The sequence below is a fragment of the Sapajus apella genome, unplaced genomic scaffold (genome assembly GCF_009761245.1).
Source record: "Sapajus apella isolate SASKATOON/1434 unplaced genomic scaffold, GSC_monkey_1.0 scaffold183, whole genome shotgun sequence".
NCBI lineage: Eukaryota > Metazoa > Chordata > Mammalia > Primates > Cebidae > Sapajus > Sapajus apella.
In genome coordinates, this window is record NW_022437123.1 from 1,204,265 (window position 1) to 1,224,976 (window position 20,712).

At 37.8% G+C, this 20,712-nt stretch overlaps 1 protein-coding gene across 3 annotated transcripts in view; it reads left to right on the plus strand.

Moving 5' to 3' along the window:
• TMTC1 (transmembrane O-mannosyltransferase targeting cadherins 1) overlaps positions 1-20,712 on the plus strand; it is a 267,544-nt gene that overhangs the window by 149,156 nt on the left and 97,676 nt on the right. For all 3 annotated transcript variants that reach the window (XM_032268575.1, XM_032268576.1, XM_032268577.1), the window contains one exon: positions 5,331-5,520. In XM_032268575.1, the coding sequence (XP_032124466.1) occupies positions 5,331-5,520 (190 nt within the window). The remainder of the gene's footprint in view (positions 1-5,330; positions 5,521-20,712) is intronic.

Sequence of the window (20,712 nt, forward strand, 5' to 3'; positions counted from 1 at the left end):
GAAACATCAGTGGTAATTCAGGAGTTGTGAGGATGAAAACAGACAACAGCCTGGGAGGTAGCAGGACAGATCACCAAAATCTAGTGGTAAAATGGTAGGAGTTTTTGCAGGGTGTGTGCATCAGGGGGAGTGGCTTGCTTCTTCTATGCCTGCTGCTCAAACTCTTAGCAAAATCATGCAGACTGGCAGGTCATGGGGAGCGTTTTTGGCTCCAACCCCATGGCAGTGTCTACAGTTGAAGGTTAATAGCTGCTGAAGCCCCAGTGGGCGTGTGTTACCATGTGCTCTTTCAGCTTTGCATCTGCAGGTGTCTTGTGTTAATCAGCTCAATTAGACCTTCTGCCTTATTGCAAGGACAGAGGGCTTCCTGTATCCTGGATTCTTGCCCTAGTGCACGAGAAAAATCAGATCACACATGGGCTTGGAGGATAGGTGCAAGGTTTTATTGAGTGGTGGAAGTAGCCCTCAGTGAGATGGATGGAGATCCAGCCCCTAGAGTCCAGCCGATTGCTCACCCCAGCTGAATTTTGTCATTCCAACATCAATGTCCTGCCAGTGTCTGTCAGTGTGCTCTTCTGTTTCTCTGTTCCTCTCGATCTCCAGACACTTGTATCTGTGCCCACTAGGGTCTCGGGTTTTTATGGGCACAGGATAGGGGGCATGACAGGCCAGAGTGGTCTTGGAAAATGCAACATTTGGGCAGAAACACAGGAGTGCTTGTTCTCACTTAGGTCTGTGGGCACAAGCATGGGGTGAAGGCCTAGCCAAGGACCCCGCCCTTCTCTATCCAGCACTTCCTGGCACATATGTGCCTCATTGGTGGTATATTGAGAGTTGGCAAATGCCCTTCCTAAGAGGAAATGAGTATGTATGGTGGACCCAATGTCCTGTATTTATAAAATGATAAAAGATTTTTTAGGTGAAAGTAAAAGAAAGATCCTATGAGCAATAACTGTTTACATAAAACAAACAAGAACTGTATATTTCTGCTTGCAGTACATGATTTTCTCATATGTACCTATCATAAACATCTTTCTAGGGCAAAGAAAAATGGTAGGCTCATGTTATTTCTTAGCCAGATGATAGGTTTTTGCTGAGGTGAAGAACAGGATTTATGTATATTCTTGCACTTAAAACGCTCTGATTTTTTTCTCAATAAAAATGAAGATTTAGATGTGAAGAGCCACACAGTTTTGTTAGGTGCCATTTAATGAATGCCATTTTACCCCCAGCCTCAGCTTCAGCTTGCCTTTCCCTTTCATGTTTTTCTGCTACAAAACCTCGTTACTCTTTTCTGGCTTATCATTGAAAATGCATGACTAAATTGTTTAAACTGAATTGCTGGCATTCTGTGCTGTATATCCCATTTTGTTGGTAAGATATTCTAGTGGCTTTCCTTCTGTTCATAGAATTTGTGGTAGAAAATTGGTAAATAAATCATTTTGCTTTGTACTTGTTTTAAAAAAGATAACACAGCGGGACAGAGATATTCAACAGATTATTTTCTTCTGAAATTATAGCAGAAATAGACAAGATGATTTGCTTCAATGTAATTCACAGTGAAAGAATTAAAAAGAAATACCTTAGCTGTTGATTACAGCTAGCTGAACTATCCCCTCCACCCCCACCACCAGTGTAATTAGCTTTTGGAGTGATTCCAAATAGCTACTTTGTTGTTGTTGTTTTGTTTTTGTGTGTGTGTGTGTTTCTTTTTTGTCATTTTGTTTTGTTTCATTTTGAAACAGGATCTTGCTCTGTTGCCCCAGGCTGGGGTGCTGTGACACAATCACGGCTCACTCCAGCCTTGACCTCCCTAGCTAAAGTGATCCATCCTCTCAACTCAGCCTCTGCTACAGGTGTGTGCCACCACACCCAGCTAAGTTTTTTAAAAATTATTTTTGTAGAGATGAGGTCTTACTATGTTGCCTAGGCTCACCTCAAACTCCAGGGCTCAAGCAATCCTCTCACCTAGGCCTCCAAACGTACTGAGATTACAGGCATGAGCTTACCAGTCCACCTGGCCTACTTTACTTTTTTAACCTATTTGGGTCACAATGTGTAAAAAGGCACAATTAACTTTTTTTTTCTTGGTAATATGTAAATAACTATGTGGAGATTGTAACTAAAAAATTTTTATTATATTTGTTTTTTGTCAATATAGTATTGTACATCCAGAAGACATAAAGAACTGAGGTCAACTTGCAGAGCAAGGACAAAATGTAAATGCAAAATTAAGTAATACATTCTACATAGTGTTTCTGGGTGTTCCATAGTCAAGCTGTAGGTGGAAATAAGGTGTTTCTATTGCAATTCTATTATCTTTTTTCCCTAGTTAAAAAGTAGAGAAAGTGGCATAAAGAACTCCACATGTATGCCATCTTCCAGTTTCAATAATAATAAATCCTGGCCATCTTGTTTCATCTATATCATACCTACTTATGTTCCCTTCTTAGTTATTTTAAAGCAAATCCTAGACATCATCTTATTTCATATGTGTATATGTTAGTATATATTTCTAAAAGATAAATATTCTTAAAAAATATTGCCAAAATACTATTATCACGCTTTAACAGTGATTGTCTCCAGCCAATTCTCTTTATATCCAGTCAGCATTTCAGTTTATTCTGATTGTGTCCTAAGTGGACATTTTTAATAGTGGTTTGCTTGAATTAGCACCTAAACAAAATCTGCACTTTGATTGATATGTCGCTTAAGTTTCTTTTAATTTGCAGATGCCAGCTCCCTCCTTCTCTTCACATAGTTACAATGTACTTGTTTAAGAATCTGGGCCATTTGTTTCCCACAGTCTGGATTTTGCACACTGCATCCCTGCGGTGTGATGTGGCATGTTCTATTGTTTCCTGCGTTTGATATGAACCGATTATTAGATTTAGGACTTGAGTAGTTCAGGTTTGATTTTGTTTTTTCATTTGACTTCGTAGACATGGTTTGTACTTCTATCAGAAGGACGTCAGGCTGTTAATCTCCCTTTCAGTGATGTTAAAATTGATTAGTTATTTCTAGATACCTGAATTGGCCTGATCTAACTATTATAATCAGCTTTTCGCTTACTAATTTAAGCAGTCATTGATGATCATTACCATTGATGATCATGCCTAGATATTTCATTTCCTCAAGAAAAGGAAAATAGTTTTAAAGTAACTTTTAAGAGCTGAGTGTGACTGAGAGACAAAGCTACCTGATTTTTCTTCTAAGTTTGATGGTTCACCACTTACCAGAAAAGCTAAGTCATAAAGAATTTTTACTGGACTGAAATGTAGATGATATCAGCCTGGAAGCTCTGTGAAAAAAAGGAGCCCCAAATGATCCAATCACCTTCTGTGGAGATGGCATTCTCAGGCCACGATTTTGCAGGCCTGAGCCTAAAAGATAAATAGCATTTTTTTTTTTTTTTTTTTTTTTTTTTTTTTTTTTTTTTGTGAAATAACAAAGCCTGGACTTTATCAAACTTTCAGTATATACTATCCTATTTGTGTATTACCTTTTAGTTAAAAATTACAACAGAGGGGAAAGAGCTGAACATCATTGAAATATCCGTGCCTCTTTCAACCCATGTCTTTTTTGGGGTTTGAGAGCCTGAGCAGTAAATAATCTCTTTCCCTGCCTTACACGCTGATGGCTGTAGATGACTTTCCTTTCCACCATTGACCTTCAAAGAAAAAGAGGGAAGGGGAGGAGAGATCTGAAAAGGTGTTCCAAACCAGTAGCTATTTGTTGACAGGAATTTGGGGTGAACTGATGCTCCATCCTGGAAAGTACAGTAACTTGGATATTATCTCATCTAACATCTTTGCCATTCCAAGATTCCTTTTAAAAGAACCTGACAGATGAAGGAGACCCTCTTTTCACACTGTGTACTCTTACAGTATTCATCTGTTTCCTTCTGCCTTTTTAATTCAGTATGTCCTATTTTCATTATTGGACTATACATTCCTTGAGGACAAGGAATTTATCTAATTCTTTTGTTTAATCCCAAAGAAGTTGACAAACACAGTCAGATATAAACTAAAGCAGTGAATGCAGATTTTACGCTATCACTACTGATAGCAGGGGAAGGAGCAGAGCTTCATTCTGATTTGTGCAGAGGTGATTGGGCCTTTCAAAGGGAGAGTGAGGGAGTAGGTGGAGTCGGGGGCTCAGGAGTGTCAGAGAAGTGAAGACTTACAGAGCATTGGTCCCTGTAGATATGATTAGGCTGGCTGTGTCTGCTGCCTGAGACTTATCAAAGTTAAAATTCTGTGCTTCCAGAGATTGGGAGACAGAGGCCCTGTCCTTCCCGATGATTACATTTCATAGGAATGGCTCTCCAGTCCTTGATGGAGATCCTTCTGTGTTGTAAGATATAGGTATTCACAGTCATAAGCACATTTTTGTAAATGCTGTAAGAAAAGGAGATTGGGGGCCTGTTGTTAGGTGTTGATTAGAGCAAAGAATAAATTCTCCTGACACCATTTCTCAGGTAGGCATTTTAACGAGGGACTGGGGTCATCCTAGGGATACAGCCTTATGCCGAGGCCATGCTAGAGTGTGGTCGTCTCCTGGTGCAGATATTTGAACAAAGTCGTTATGTGCAGTTCTCAAGGGTTTAGAACACTGGTTAGTGAATGTGCCGACTGAATAAATTTAAATAACTTCAATTTTCAATATCCTCAATGTAAGGGGAACAACTAGAATACCTTCCACTTTACCTTAGTGCCTATCCATTGTCCCTGCATCCACTTGGATGTCCTTGTCAGCCAGGACACCTGCAGTTTCCCTCCTCCTAAGACCTGGCCCCTCCATTTGTGAATAAGTGATATTATCTCCATACTACAAATATTTTGATTTTTTGAAATAATTTAATATAGATCAGTATATTATAAAAATGGTGAAATATTTTCAAATCTGCAGGATTCTGGGCACTATTAAGAAGGGATGGTTCAAATGTCTCTTGTCAATGGAATCATATCTGAAACAGAGTGGCATTTTAGTCATGGACTTTTGTCAGACTTCTCCTTCATAGCATTTATTTCAGGTTGTAATATATTTATTTGTATGATAATTTAAAAATAGTTGTCATAGAAACTGTATCTGTATTTGTTCACTGTTAAAAGGTCATCACTTCACAGTGGCTAGAACCTGTTAGATATATCCCAAAGCTATCAATTTAATAAATAAATGAGTAACTGGCTTTCCATCTTCCTTTGTCTTCTCCTTCAACATAACTTTGACTGGATAGAAATGCTATTTAATAAAAATATGGTGACTGAATGCTTGCAGAATGTCATGATTCTTGAGTAGTTTTCCAGTGATTGTTTTTCTCTTTATAGATTCCTCACCTATTCCTACCTCTTGGCCTTCAACGTGTGGCTTCTGCTTGCACCTGTGACCCTATGCTATGACTGGCAGGTTGGCAGTATTCCTCTGGTAGAGACCATATGGGACATGCGGAACTTAGCCACCATCCTCCTGGCAGTTGTGATGGCCTTATTGTGTCTGCACTGCTTAGCAGCCTTTAAGGTAATTTTCTCAAAAATAGAATGAATTCTGCATTTGAAGATAGATATTCTATGCCCATAATGTTCTTTTTTTGCACAGGTAGTCTGGGTCTAAATTAAATATTTTTTCTTTGTGTACTTAAATTTTTTGTAGCTAATAATAAAATACCATGGCTACCTTATAGATTTTTTGACTGTTTCTACTAACCCTGTATTGAATCTGAAGTCCAATGTTTGTAAATGAGAAGTTACTGCTGTGGTTGTCTAATTTTTTGACGTAATTTATTTGATTTACTATAAGGATAAATGAAACTGTGATAAATAACCTATTCATAAATTCTTAAAATATGGTTAAGACTTTACTTTCATGAATGACTACCTGAGGTAGTTGGGTGATTTCTTCCACCACGTCTCTAAAAAGTATAAAACTGTACAAAATTATTAAATACAGCTTTTTCAAAAATGACCAAAGACCAAAGGCAAATATACTAGTTCATTCTCACACTGCTATAAGGACATACCTGAGACTGGATAATTTATAAAGGAAAGACGTTTAGTTGGCTACCAGTTCTACAGGGATAGGGAGGTCATAGAAAAGTTCCAATCAGGACAGAAGGGGAAGCAAACATGTCCTTCTTCACGAGGTGACGGGAGAGAGAAGAATGAGTGCCCAATGAAGGAGAAAGCTCTTTATAAAACCATTATATCTAGTGAGAACTAACTCACTATCATGATAGCAGGATCGGGGAAACTGCCTCCAAGATTTAATTATGTCCACCTGGCCCCCAGAACATATTGGGATTATGGCAACTACAATTCAAGATGAGATTTGGGTGGTGACACAGACAAACCATGTCAGCAAAGAACTTGAAAATGTTTACTTATGAAGAACTGTTACTGCATTGGATAAGATGCTTTTACCTGAAGGTCTTTCCATCCTGTCAGATCTAGCAGTAAAAATCTGTAAGTTTATCAGTTGTAATTGGCTGGTAAATTTTGGAAAGTTTTACAATTTGGGAAAAATTTGGTTTGGGAGAGAAACAGAGCAGCTAGAATTTTAAGGAGAAAGTTTTGGAAGAAAGAGAAATATAGAAGGGCAGAGGTAATATGCTCTCCGTTCAGTCATGGCTGTTAAATGACATATGCATGAGCAAAATTAAAAGCCCTGGGAGACTTATTTGCTACAAGTTTGAATACATTCTTCAACTTGTACATGAGTTCGGCAGCAGAGATTGGAAAATTCACTGACTTCAATTATCCATGTGTATAACCTCTACACAAATCATTGGCTGATCACAAAGCCATGTTGGTGCAAGAGACATTCCCAGAAATCCAGACAAAAGAAAAAAGAACTAAGTAATAATTTCAGTATTCTGCAGAGAAACAGATTTTCCAGTTTGACTCTGCACAAGTTCACCAATGTATTCAAACAGGAAAACCAATAATTTCAGAACAAAACAGAATCCAGAGTCCCTATAACATATGACAGGTAATGCCCAGTTTAACCAAAGATGATTGGATATGTGAAGAAACAGGAGTGTGTGACCATATTCAGTTGTTTTTTCTTAAAAAGTTAATAGGAAGTGGAATAGAATTAAGAATTCAGAGCTAAACCCACACTAATGGGATCATCTGATTTTTGATATAGTTGTCAAAGTAATTCAATGGAGAAAGGATGGTCTTATAAAGATGTAACTTAATATCTGTAAGGAAAAAATATGAATCTTAACCCTTACCTTATGCAGTATACATAAATTAATTCTAAGTGGATGATAGTCCTAAACAAAAAAAAGTAAATTACACCAAAATTTCTAAAAGAAAAGGAGAAAGTCTTTATGAATTTGAGTTAAGCAAATATTTCTTAGAACATAGAATGTGAAAACTAAAAGAAAAAGTTGATAAATTGGACATCATCAAAATTAAATAGTCTATTCATCAAAAGATATTATGAATTAAATAAAGAGTCAAGCCACAAATTGGGGGAAAATATTTGTAAAACATAAATCTACAAAGGCATTGTATCTGGAATATTTAAAGTACTCTTAAAACTCAATAGTAAGAAGAAAAAAATAACTAAAATGGAGAAAAGATTCAAGTAGACACTTCACAGAAGAAGATATACAAAGTTTTTGATAAACACATGAAAAGATGCTCAGCATCATTAGTCATTAGGGAACTTCAGATTAAATCCACAAAGAGATACCATTATACTCTCACTTTAATGACTATCATTAAAAAGATTCCCAATACTGAGGGTTGGCCAGTGTGGTGCAACTGGAATCCTCATACATTACTGATGGGAATAAAAAGTGATTTTGGCACTTTGGAAAAATTTGGCAGTTTCTTAAAAAGTTAAACATAAAATTAAGCAGCTCTACCCATCTGCACCTACTGTAAAGAAATGAAAACATGCCACATGAATGTCTTATCTCTGAATATTCATACAGCTTTATTTATAATAGCAGAAAAATTGGGAAATATCTAATGACCTAACCTGCAAATGGACAAACTCAATGGGATAAATTATTCAGAAATTGCAAGGAACAGACTATGAATACATCAAAAAATGTGGGTGGACATGGATGAACATGGTGCTAAGTGAAAGAAGCCAGACATGTAAGACTGGATGCTAAATGATATGGTTTGGCTGCGTACCCCCCAAATCTCATCTTGAATTGTAGTTCCCATAATCCCCACATGTCATGGGAGGGACGCTGTGAGACCTAATTGACTCATGGGGGCAGTTACCGCCATGCTGCTCTTGTGATAGTGAGTGAATTCTCACAAGATCTGATGGTTTTACAAGGGGCTTTTATCCCTTTGCTCAACACTCATTGTCTGTCCTGCCGCACAGGATCCCTACTTCCTCTTGGTGAACCTTTCACCATGATTGTAAGTTTCCTGAGGCCTCCCCAGCCATGCAGAACTGTGAGTCAATTAAAACTGTTTTCTTTATAAATTACCAAGTCTTGAGTATTTCTTCATAGAAGCATGAAAACAAACTAAATACACTATATGACTCCACTAATGTGAAATTCTAAAAAAGGCATAATTATAATGACAGAAAATGTGGGATTGGAGGTTGACTGTAACTTAAAATAACTTTTTGAGGTGTTTTATGCTTTTTAAAATATGATTGTGGTAGTGTTGCTGAACTATATGAATTTATCAAAATTCACCAAAATATACACTTAAAATCAGTGAATTTGTTGTATGGAAACTTTATCTCAATAAAGTATAAAAAAATTATTAAATGTTATAAATAGGTAAAAGGCTAGAATGAATACACCACTGAAATTTAAACACAAAATATAAGGGCGATCTGGAAACTGAAAGAAAAACATTTGAATGATTAAAACACCTTTTAAAAAATTAAGGTGAAAGTTATGTAAATACAATTAACTATTTTAAAGTGTACAATTTAGTGGCACTTAGTATATTTACAATGTTATACAACTGCCAGCACTTTCTAGTTTCAAAACTTTATTACCCCATAAAACACCTCCTTACTCATTAAATAATCACTCTCAGCTTTCCCCCTCCATCCCCTGATAACCTCTAATCTGCTTTCTGTCTCTATGAATTTACCTATTTTGGGTATGGAATATAAAAGGAATGTGAACCCAAAATGTCTGAGACTGGTCTCAGCCAATTTTGAAAGTTTATTTTGCCAAGGTTAAGGACACACCTGTGACACAGCCTCAGGAGGTCCTGACTACAAGTGCCCTGTGTGGTAGGGGTACAGCTTGCTTTTGTACATTTTAGGGAGAAATGAGACATCAATCATACATGTAAAATATACATTGGCTCCATATGGAAGGGCAGAACAACTCAAAGGGTGGAGGCACTTCCAGGTCATAGGTAGCTTTAAAATTTTTCTGATTGGGAATTTGTTTTAAAGAGTTATTATCAATAGAAAGGAATGCCTGGGGCCTGACATAGTCTGTAACCCCAGCACTTTGAAAGACCCAGGCAGGCAGATCACTTGAGGCTGATTTCTCTACATTCCAACCAACACTTGTTATTTATCTTTTGTTATTTTAATTTTTAAGCGATCCTACTGAGTCTGAAGAGGTAACTTATTGTGGTTGTGATTTGCATTTCCTTAATGATCAGTGAGGTTGAGCATCCTTTCATATGCTTATTGGCCATCCTTATATATTTTTTGGAGAAATGTCTATTTATGTTCTTTGCCCATTTGTTAATTTGATGGTCTTTTTGTTGTTGGGTTTTAAGAGTTATTTATATACTCAGGATATTAACCCCCTAAAAGATACTTGGTTTGCAAATACTGTCCCTCATTCTGTAGGTTGTTTTTTTACATTCTTGATAATGTTCTTTGATGCGCAGAAGTTTTTAATTTTTATGAAGTCCAATTTAGCTATGTTTTTCTTTTTCTATCATGCTTTTATTGTCAAATCCAAAAATGCATTGCCAAATCCAAGGCCATGAAGATTTATGACTATGTTTTCTTCTAAGAGTTTGTGGTTTTAGCTCTTATATTTAGGTCATTGATTCATTTTGAGTCAATCTTTGGGTATGCAGTACAACAGTGATCCAACTTTATTCTTTTGCCTGTGTTTATCCAGTTATCTGCATCATTTTTTGAAGAGGGTATTCTTTCCCCCCAAACACCTTATTTTAAAGTAACCATCTGATACATCTTTTTGTAAATGAATTTTATAAAGCAAAGATAATGCAAATTACAATCCTCAAGAAACTCTGGCATGCCAATTAGCTACATAAGCTTCAGCTCAAATTTCACCTTCTTAGTTTAAAGGAGGTTAAAGGCCTACTTTAACCACCCTATTTAAAATACAGTCATATACTTTCTACTTATTTCCTTATTTCCCTTCTACTTTTTAACTCCCTTCACTTAAACGTCCAGTTCTAAAATACTGTATAATTTGGTTATTTTACTTAATGTCTATTTCTGCCAACTAGAGCATGGGCAAATATTTTTTTCTGTCTTCTTCAGTGCCATACTTCTATCATTAAGAACTTGCCCCACTCAATATTTATTACCTAAATTTTATTTATTTATTACCAAATTTGCCATTCCATGTCTGTTATCTAAATGAATAAAACTGCAAAAAGTTAGCAGTTCTGTTCAATTAGGTTTTAGTCTAAAGAATCTTTTCTTGTAAGTGACCTATATCTAAAGGCTTGCAAAGTACCATGCTCAACAGCTGCATGAAATATTTGGGGGTGAATATGAGGTTTGTTTGATTATTATCTGACCTTAGCTCCTGGTTTGGCATGCCTGTTGTATTGTAACTGATCTGCAGAAGCACATACAGTGGAGCCTGAATTAGTATGTCTAAAAGGGTTTTTCTTGACTTTTGCCAGCTAATTAAGGGGACTGGCGAATCCCCACAGGCTGTCATCTTGGTCAAGTGTGTTAAACATAAGCTCTCACGATGGCAGTAGACCCTGCACGCAGGCAAGTCTTGGCCCTCCCCAGAGTGTCATTGATAACATGATGAATGAATGGAAACTTCCTCTCTGAAAGGCTGTTAATCCTTTTCTTTCAGGGAGTTTGTTTCAAAATCACTTTAATGCATCCTAAAAAATTAGCAGAGCATTCTAGCTGTGGGGATAGTTAAGATTGAGCTCTTCTGTGGTGACTTTCATCTTGAAAATTCTTTGCAAACATTTAACTAGAGCTGCTGGCAATTCTTTACCAGTTACATGCTCCACATTTTCATCTTTCAGAGGTTGGAGACAGAGCTTTGCTCGTGTTTTTGTGGCCTGGTTTTGCTTTTCTTGATCTGCTTACACACCAGAAGGGAGACAGGAATCAGGCCTTAAGAGTCAGGTTCTCCTACTAGTAACCTCTTGAAGTGGTTGTAATCCTGTTTTGTGTGTGTGTGATGATGAATTACTAAGGACATAATGTTAAGGGCTTTGACTCAAAGGCAGTAAACAGGAGGATTAAACTTTTTTGAACATAGAAACATTACACATTGCAGACTATTCCAGGACACTTCCAAATCTAGTTGGACTGTTTCTATGGATAAGCAACTCAAGAGTAGATGTTTTACTTTTGACAAGATCTTACCAAGAATAGAGTGGGAGAGGCAGAATACAGAATCTAAATGTTCCTTTCTCTAGAAATAACCACACAATGAATTTACAGATTGTTTTCAGTTTGTCCTATTTTCAAGGCATACGAAATTTAAGATATCATGGAGTAGTTTATTATTTATCACGGAAGAGCTCAGTTGGCGTCTTTCAGAATTTAAGAGTAGAATTTATCTCATTCTGTGCCTCTCCTTCATCTCCTCCTTCTACTCACACACTGTTTATTCTCTAGAAAGATATTTGAGCTTATCTTACATAATATAGAGACCAATCTAGAAATTTCTTATTGGATCAAGTTGTTTTTAACAATGAATTTTAAAGTGAACTAATTTGCTGTGACCCTTTGTGATGAGGGTAACCACTCTGTGGGAATGTGTGTACAGTTAGAGATAAAAAATTTTAAGCACAAAGGCTGAATATTTCATTCTTTTCTATGAATAGTGAATGTGTACACCCCAGGAGAGCCATGTCTGAAAATGCAGTTGGGTTTTTCTTTATGGGTCTTACAGACTTTATGTCAGACTGTTGGCTTGCAATAAAAAGTGACATATATCAGGAAAGTAGCCAGTCTAATTCGGATTATTGAGAGGAGTTAATACCATTAGTCAGTCCTATTCTTTATAGTTCCCAATTTCCCGTGTTCTCTAATGTGGTTTCTGTGCATCACAGAGGAAACACCATTAAATTATATTTAAGAGTAATTTATTTGGTATTGGTTCTTTATTACATTCTCACAGAGTGTCTTGAGATTTTAAGGTATTTTTATACCTTTTATAATATTGTAGTATTCTTGTAAAAGGAAAACCTGAGAGAAAAACAGGGGACTACTGATACCTGACTTTCTTAATGATACCCTCAATAATTAGATGTCTTTTGAGAATTAACACTGGGCAGTGGAAGTCCTATCTCTCTCCTTCCCTCACCTCATAGGTATAGGTTTGAGGGTTTTGGTATTTATTTGTGCTTTAAATTTTTAGTAGGGTGGTAGTTTTGCAACCAGCACAAATCCTAGGCTGCAGCACTGAGCCCTGGAAAACAAGCCAAATTTTTACATCCATGTGGGGAAATATCTGCAGCCTAACTAGTGGAGGTGACCGCTAGCAACAACCTGGTGGAAATGGTGGGCGGGGCTGGGGTAGGGCTAATGTATCGCCTAACTCAGGGAGGGCCTTCATCATCTCAGGAATCTCCCTTCATACCTGTTCTCAGCTTTGCTCTGGATTTACCTCTATGCTGGTCCATGTCACAACTCCTATCAACCTACTTACCACAACGGCACACAGAGAGCTGATAAACAGAGACTGACAGCCTATGATCTCTCTGTAAATAAAATTCCCACACATCTCAACAAGAAGGTAAGATCAAAACAAGAGCCACTATTGGAAAGTTGTTATTTGCATATTGGCATTCTTACCTCATTCCAAAAGGACTTGGAGCAGCTTATGGGAATAAACACAATGCACTAGGATAGACCAAGAAATGGCAAATTATTTTTTAAAAAAGAACAAGATAGCAAATATTTAGAGCTTTGCTGCCCATGCAGTCTTTCACAGCTATTCAGCTCCATCATTGTTGCATACATTTTCCAATCCCTGGGAGACAGCATTGTACGACCATAGACCCATATGGGTGAACTGAACACACTTGCAGATTTCTGGAAATTATTTTGCATTTAGCTCAGCCAAATAATAGGTTATGGTATTATTATGGCACATGGATCAGTAAATTCCAGAATAGCAGTTATGAAACCTGGTAAAATAAGCATCATGTTTTAATATACTGAATAGTAAAATAAAATTGAACTTGGGGAATGAAGATTGCATTTAATAATGAATGGCTCTAGGCCAACACTAATTTTTCTTTTTTCTTCTGGCCTAGATTCCTCCTTTCAGTTCCCATTCTCTGCAAACAGTACATTCTCTATTCTTCTTGTAACCTCAATTTATGAAAATCCTCTTCATGCTATTATAGGTCCAATCTTTCTAGCCCATTTACGACCCATCCGGCTTGTTTTGCTTTGAGACCGCTGCAGTATTTGGTAGATGGACCCTGATGCTGCCTTGCCATGGTCCTTCTGTCCCCGACCACCAGTGCCGTGAGAGTAGCCATTGTATGAGATGCTGTTCTGTCTGAGACTTGACCAGCCCAGTTGATGCAGCCTCTTCTCCCTGCTCCCAGCTGGCTTCTCCACCTGCCACCTTTTTCCTGTGGTGATAATGTTCTGCTATTTGGGTCACAGTTTTCCAGCTCAGTAGTTTTAGTCAACTTTGGCCTGTAGGCCATGCTCCAAAGTTGAGGTTTTCCTTCATATCATTTTTCTGATAAGAGTTTGAAGATGAGCTCACCACTTCATTTGATGCTATGTTAGAAAATAAAGAAGTTGGATCTGCACCTCATTTCAAAATGGAACATATTTAAAGATCATTGTACTGACCTTCCCACATACTTTTATGTGATTGCTTTGCCATATATGATACATACTGTATCAGATTTATGATTGTCATTCGATTTCATTTGGTAGTCTCACATTAAATTCAATAATTCATTTAGTTCACTTTAAATTTACCACCAACCTCAAGTGGAAGCCAGTCCCCTCTGTGTTGGGGGTTGCTCTTGCATGCCTGTTGAGTTGAGTTGCCCAGATTCCAGATTGAGAGTCCCAAGGCTGGGAGGAGGGGATATTGTGGAGGGCTGTGATTCGCATTGACCTGAGTCTGAGGCCAGACTCTGCCACTGCCCAGCTATGTGAGCCCCCTCACTGATCCTCCTTGCACCCAACATGGTTGGAGTGGGGCAAGCCACATGAAACACTCAGTATGGAAGCCGACACATGAGGAGCCCTGTTTTGTCCCAGCATCATGAAATTGTCACAGCTTATACCTAGGAGTACAGTGAGGGATCCTGTCTCCATTTTGTAGACATATCAGCCTTTATAAAAAAAATCCAGTTGACTACCTTTTATTGAGTTGATATATTTTAAAGTCCAGCCATGTTTCCATGACCAGAATCTATGTTTGATATTGCTGTTACTTATGAAAGTTAATGGTCTCCTCCCCACTCCCTTCATCCTCTACTTTGAGTGGCAGGGAGCTTCTTTAACTTCTTGACATAAGAGGTAATGGTAGTAACACACTTTGAAATGCAGATTTTAAGTGCAGAAGCATAGTTTGGGAAGTTAGTATGTTCAAATGTAACAGAAGGGCAGTTTCCACTCTGTTAAAACTGAACATTTATCAAGGGGAAGAAAGAATGGAAAATTTAGTGACTTATTTAGAAATGGCTATTGCAGTTATCACCTAAAGCTCTAAACTTTAGAAAGATTATGGATGTCTTTGGTCAGGCATGGTGACTCATGCCTGTAATCCCAGCACTTTGGGAGGGGGAGGTGGGTGGATCATCTGAGGTCAGGAGTTTGAAACCAGCCTAGCCAACACAGTGAAACGCCATCTCTACTAAAAATAAAAAAAATTAGCCAGGCATGGTGGTATACACCTGTAGTCCCAGCTACTCAGGAGGCTGAGGCAGGAAAATCACTTGAACTAGGGAGGCGGAGGTTACAGCTGAGATTGCGCCATTGCACTCCAGCCTGGACTACAAGAGCAAAACTCCACCTCAAAACAAACAAACAACAACAAAAAAAAACAACAAAGAAATTAAAGAAGAAAGATTATAGATGTCTTTAATGGTATTTGAAAATTTTGTGAAAATAGGTAGGATTTAAGAAAAAAATCATTTTTGTGGTTGTTCATAAAACATCATGCTACCATCGCTGGATTCTCTACTCCCCTCTGTGCCAGAGGTTGGAACAAAATGGACACTAGAAATGCTACCCTTTGTTCAGAAGCTACCTGAAAATCAGTGGCCCTTGAGCAGTCTTACCAAGGCCTGCCATTTTGTCATTTATTTCTATTCCACCTATAAAATTATTTTCCTTGTTCTGGAGCTGAAACTTTTACAAATCCTCTTTCCTCATGTCATGTGTAATATACCATTCAGTTGTACCTGGAGCACTCTGCTTGGCTTTTGATCTAGGGCTGGCAAGAGTTTTACACATCACTAAATAATTTGTCTTTTTCTTTGCCTCCACAGGGCAATTGCATTTTCACAAGTCACACTGTTTAATAAGAAAATGAGTTACCTACCCCTCTTATAATTTATCCCTCAGTTGGAAGACTCATTGAATTTTATTAGTGAGTCTTAGATAGTTGTCTAATGGAAAAAGAAGTTATCAGACATCACTAACAGCTTTAGTTTTTTCTACTGATTTTTATGCTTGTGATTCTCAGTGAGATTTCATAATCTATATTATTATTTGCTTTTACTCAGAGCAAGCACCTTTTGAGAAGGAATCTTAATTTTTACACTTGTTATTTATCATAATGATTCATATGTTCATAAAAACAGCTCATGAACACTTGTGGACGATTCTTCTGATTGTTTTTAAACAGTTACAAAGGTCAGAAGATATTTTTATTACATCTAGAACCATTCTATCCTTTCCATTTCCATCCAGGACATGCGATTCCTATTTAAAGGAGCACACCTTTTTCCATCTTGTTCTGAGAAAATCCTGAAATATGTAATTAGGAGTCCCAGAGACAAAAGCAGCTAAAACAAGTCTATCTAGACAGAAAGCTTACTGGAAAGTGTGAATTGATTTGGAAAACTCAGAGGAGACTGTAGTGACTGATTGCCAGATTCTTTAGGTGATTAGCTGTTATGAGCTTTCAAGTTTATATGTCGACATTATCACACAGCAAAACACTGATGAATATTTAAAAATTTATTTTTCATCTGCAATGTAATAAAAATAAGTGAATATGTAAGTGAACAACAACCTAGGGTTGTTCAAGAAGGAAAGTGCCATCTATATACATGCATCTTCACACTACCGTCTCAAATTCAACATTCTGGAATTTAACTCCTGAATTTTCCCATTCAGTGTGTTGCCTCAGTAGCATCTCAGTGCATTCTGCTAGTTGCCTGAGCCAAAATTTTGGGGATCTCCTTTTTCTTCTTTCTCTCTCTCTCTCAAATTTTGTATCTCATCCATCAAGAAAATGCTATCAACCATATTTTCAAAATGCATCTAGACACTGACAGCTTCTCACCACCTTCACTGCTTTCACCCTGACCAAGCCACCGTCATCACTCATCTGGATTATTGCCATAGCCTGCTAACTGGTCTCCCTGCTTCCACCCTCACATCAAGGTCCAGCCTGTTCCAACACAGTGACAAGGGTGATTGATTACTTTAAAATGTAAGTCAGCTCGTGTCCTTCTTGTGTTTCTTGTGTTTCAAATCTTCTGGTGGCCCCTTATTTCTGTGACAGCAGTAGTCATAACCTTTATAATGGCTGACAGGTTCTACATGCACTGGTACCATCCAGCCCCTACTCTACTGTCTCCCTTGCTCCTTTTGAACTCATTTTCCACTATGAAATGAGTATTATGGCTGGCACCTTCACCTCTTCCAAGTCTTGTTTGCTTGCCACCTTTTCAGTGCAACCTACCACTGTGTTTAGAATGGCAACCTACTTCTTGCTCACCTTAATCTGTATATTACAGATACCTCTTGCCAGGCTTACTGACTCCCTCTCGTGGTCTCTTTCTCTTGTTTCTCTCTTTCTCTGAGACTCTCTCTCTCTTTTGTCTGTTTTTCTCACTGATGTTTTCCAAAAAGCCTAGACTAGTACCTGGAAAATACAAAGGAGATGAGAGTGATTGATTGCTAAATTCTTTAAGTGTTTGCCTCTAAGTAAGTACAATGCCCAAAGAGACTATCTTTTTAGATGGCAACAAAATATATCTGTTTAACAAATGAATAGTCCATGACCAGGTTTTACCAAGCAAACCATTGATGAGGATGGGAAAAGTTTGAAGAGTGCTTTGACAAAGCCCATGAACTGAGGTGGAGGTGTCTGATGGTTCCCTTCCTCATCTGCCTGCTCCTTGTACTTCATGTCTCTTGTAGGCAGAGGCATGACTAATTGCATGACTAATTGGAGTGAGCCCCACATACCCAGCAGTGTGATGGAAATGGAAAATGATCTTAAAAACTGACAGTTTTCTGTGACAAGCAGAAGAAATTTGTAGGGAATATGTAGGTAGAGGACAGTGCATTTGGAGACGAAAAACATAGTGGTAAGCAGTAAGATAAAACATTAGAGATTTAATTGACCACTTATTGTTTCAAACAATATTAAGAGTATGGAAAATAAAGACATAAGATGATCCAGGCTGCTTGAAGAGCTTGGTTTCCTCCACTTCCATTGTATCTACCCCACCCATGAGAACACTGTCCTTGTAAACACCGCTATGATTCAACGAAACTGAGAAACTACCTGTGCTCAGGATTTATCTCAGCTGGAGCCAAGACTATGGATGGGTGGCTTAACAAAGTTCTCTAAATGTACAGTGATTTTTAGTGTAGAAAACGGTCATCAGCTATTCTTCATCTCTACAAAGGACTGACTAGCAGAAAATATATTTCTTTCTTTCTTTCTTTTTTTCTTTCTTTCTTTTTCTTTTTCTTTCTTTCTTTCTTTTCTTCTTTCTTCTTTTTTAAATTTTTTATTTTTGAGATGAAGTTTAGCTCTTGTTGCCCAGGCTGAAGGGCAATGGTATGATCTTGACTCATGGCAACGTCCACCTACTGGATTCAAGCAATTCTCCTGCCTTAGCCTCTCCAATAGCTGGGATTACAGGCTCCTGCCACCATACCCAGCTAATTTTTGTATTTTTAGAAGAGACAAAGTTTTACCATGAATTCCTGACCTCAGGTGATCTACCTGCCTCTACTTTCCAAAGTACTGGGATTACAGGCCACCATACCCAGCCCCAGAAACTGTATTTCAACTGTAGCATGATGGCTATAGTTGAGATGCAGTCAAATTGTGTTTGTCAGATGCCAAGTTAATTTGGGGCAGGGGGGATTATAGAAACTCCTATAGAGAAAACTTTTCTTAACTTCATTCTTCTAGAGCTGTTTGTACCAGCATTTCTTAAAATATGTCATAGCATCATACAGACTATTAAGTAAGGTTACTCTAAATAAGGATTCTGCCATTCTGCATTTCACGAGCACTAGGTTTTAGAAAGTTAAACATATTTCTTTACTGGGAGGCTTAACAAAGCCTTTACATTGCTTGAAGCCTTGTGAGTTTCTAGAAGTGGTGTAACATGAATGACATTCCTTAAATTTATTTGAATTTGGAACCCCTTTTTAGGGACCTCTTGTGGATAAGTGTTCTTGCAATGTACTTCGGGAAGTATTAACTTTGATATATAAAGGTGCCTTGGTTCCTGGACCTTGAGAGTTTATTTTTGGGCAATGTTTAAACATTTCCTTGCTTGCCTTCTTTGTATCTCCAAAGACAACAACCACCACAGCATCAACAAAAACATTTCCATGTTATTGCCTTTTTAACAATACCACCTGAAAAAAGATTCCTTTGAAACCATTCCTTTTAAAGTTATAGTTTCTAACAAGACAACAGTAACTTAAGACCTTGAAACCAATTATGTTTTTCATTCTATGGAGGCTCTCTCCATATGTAGATGTTTGATACAATAGTGACTGTGATTGCTGAGAGTCATGATGGATGAGGGACACTGCAAGGCCATTCATAAAATGTTATAGTTTGGGAAGGCAAGGCAAGTTTCACCTAGGAGAGCTCATTCATTGGTTTATTATTAGTAAGTGGCAGTTTTCAAAGCAAGACCAAAGCAGCACCACATATATCTCTCCACATGTATTTTTTCTTTTAACTGGAATAAGTTAAAAAATTGTATCTTCACCTGCTTAACATAATTTAAAAGAAGGCACTCAAGTGAGTTTTCTTGGCCTTATCTAAGTAGAAAGTGAGATGTGGCTACCTCAGGATATTGTTACATTCTCCTCAGTGGGAACCTTTCATGGGAGGTCCTTATAAGAGAGCTGGAGGACAGAGAAAGGACTTCCTGGAGCTTTCTGAGAAGCCAATGTGTGACTGCTAATAAATGGTTGCACTTTTTTTTTTTTAATTGAGATGGAGTTTCACTGGTTGCCCAAGCTGGAGTGCAATGGCATGATTTCAGCTCACCGCAACCTCTACCTCCCAGGTTTAAGCCATTCATCTGCCTCAACCTCCCAAGTAGATGGTATTACAGGCGTGCACCCCCGTGCCCGGCTAAGTTTTTGTATTTTTAGTAGAGATGGGGTTTGCTCATGTTGGTCAGGCTGGTCTGGAGCTCCCAACCTCAGGTGATCCACCTGCCTCAGCCTCCCAAAACGTTGGAATTACAGGTGTGAGCCACCATGCCCAGCCATGGTTGTACTTTTAACATAATTTATTCTCAGATCTGCTCTCATTTTTGTATCCCAGCTGGTTTCAATTGCAGGGGGCCACCAGTATTTACAAAAGAACCTGGTAACTTTAAATGGCCAAATTGGCCCTGTTAGCTTATAACCCAGAATTCTAACATCTGGTATGAAAAAGTGATTGATTGGAAAGAACATTTATGAATGTCAGCCTCCCTGGCATTGCCTTGAAAATTCTCTCCATTCCAATGCACCACTGTTCCTTTGGTTTGGGTGACTTTGGCCAAAGAGCTCTAGTTTTCTGCCTGTTATAGATTTTGGTCCTCACAATGACAACGTCTTCACTTGGGTAATAAGTTAATGCCAAGGCTTGTTGAAGAAACAAGTTTGCTCTTTGTTTCTTTTTTCTAAAACAGTTTATTTTCTACTACCTTGTAAGACATTTCCAAGAAATATTTAACTGCCAACTAGTGACTATTGGATTAAGCTCTTACTTTTATCTGTGTGTCATGCCTCATATAGATCATATAAACCTTCCTCTCTTTATGTACACTTTAGAGATTTGAGCTGTTGTGATTTGGTGAAAATCAGTCTTTTTATGCATGCATCTCCCATGCTCTGAAATGATGAAGATAGGTGCGTGGATGTCTGAACTCAGAAAATTACAAGCATTTGATACTATTTTAAAACATAGGACCTTTGTTTCCATCCTTTGCTACATTTCATTAGTCCATTAAATTTGCCCTTTTAAGCTGTGACAGGTAGGCTGTTTGAAAACACAGTTCAAGGTGAAGAAGCATTATTCCATCATGTCAGTTATTTGTGAAA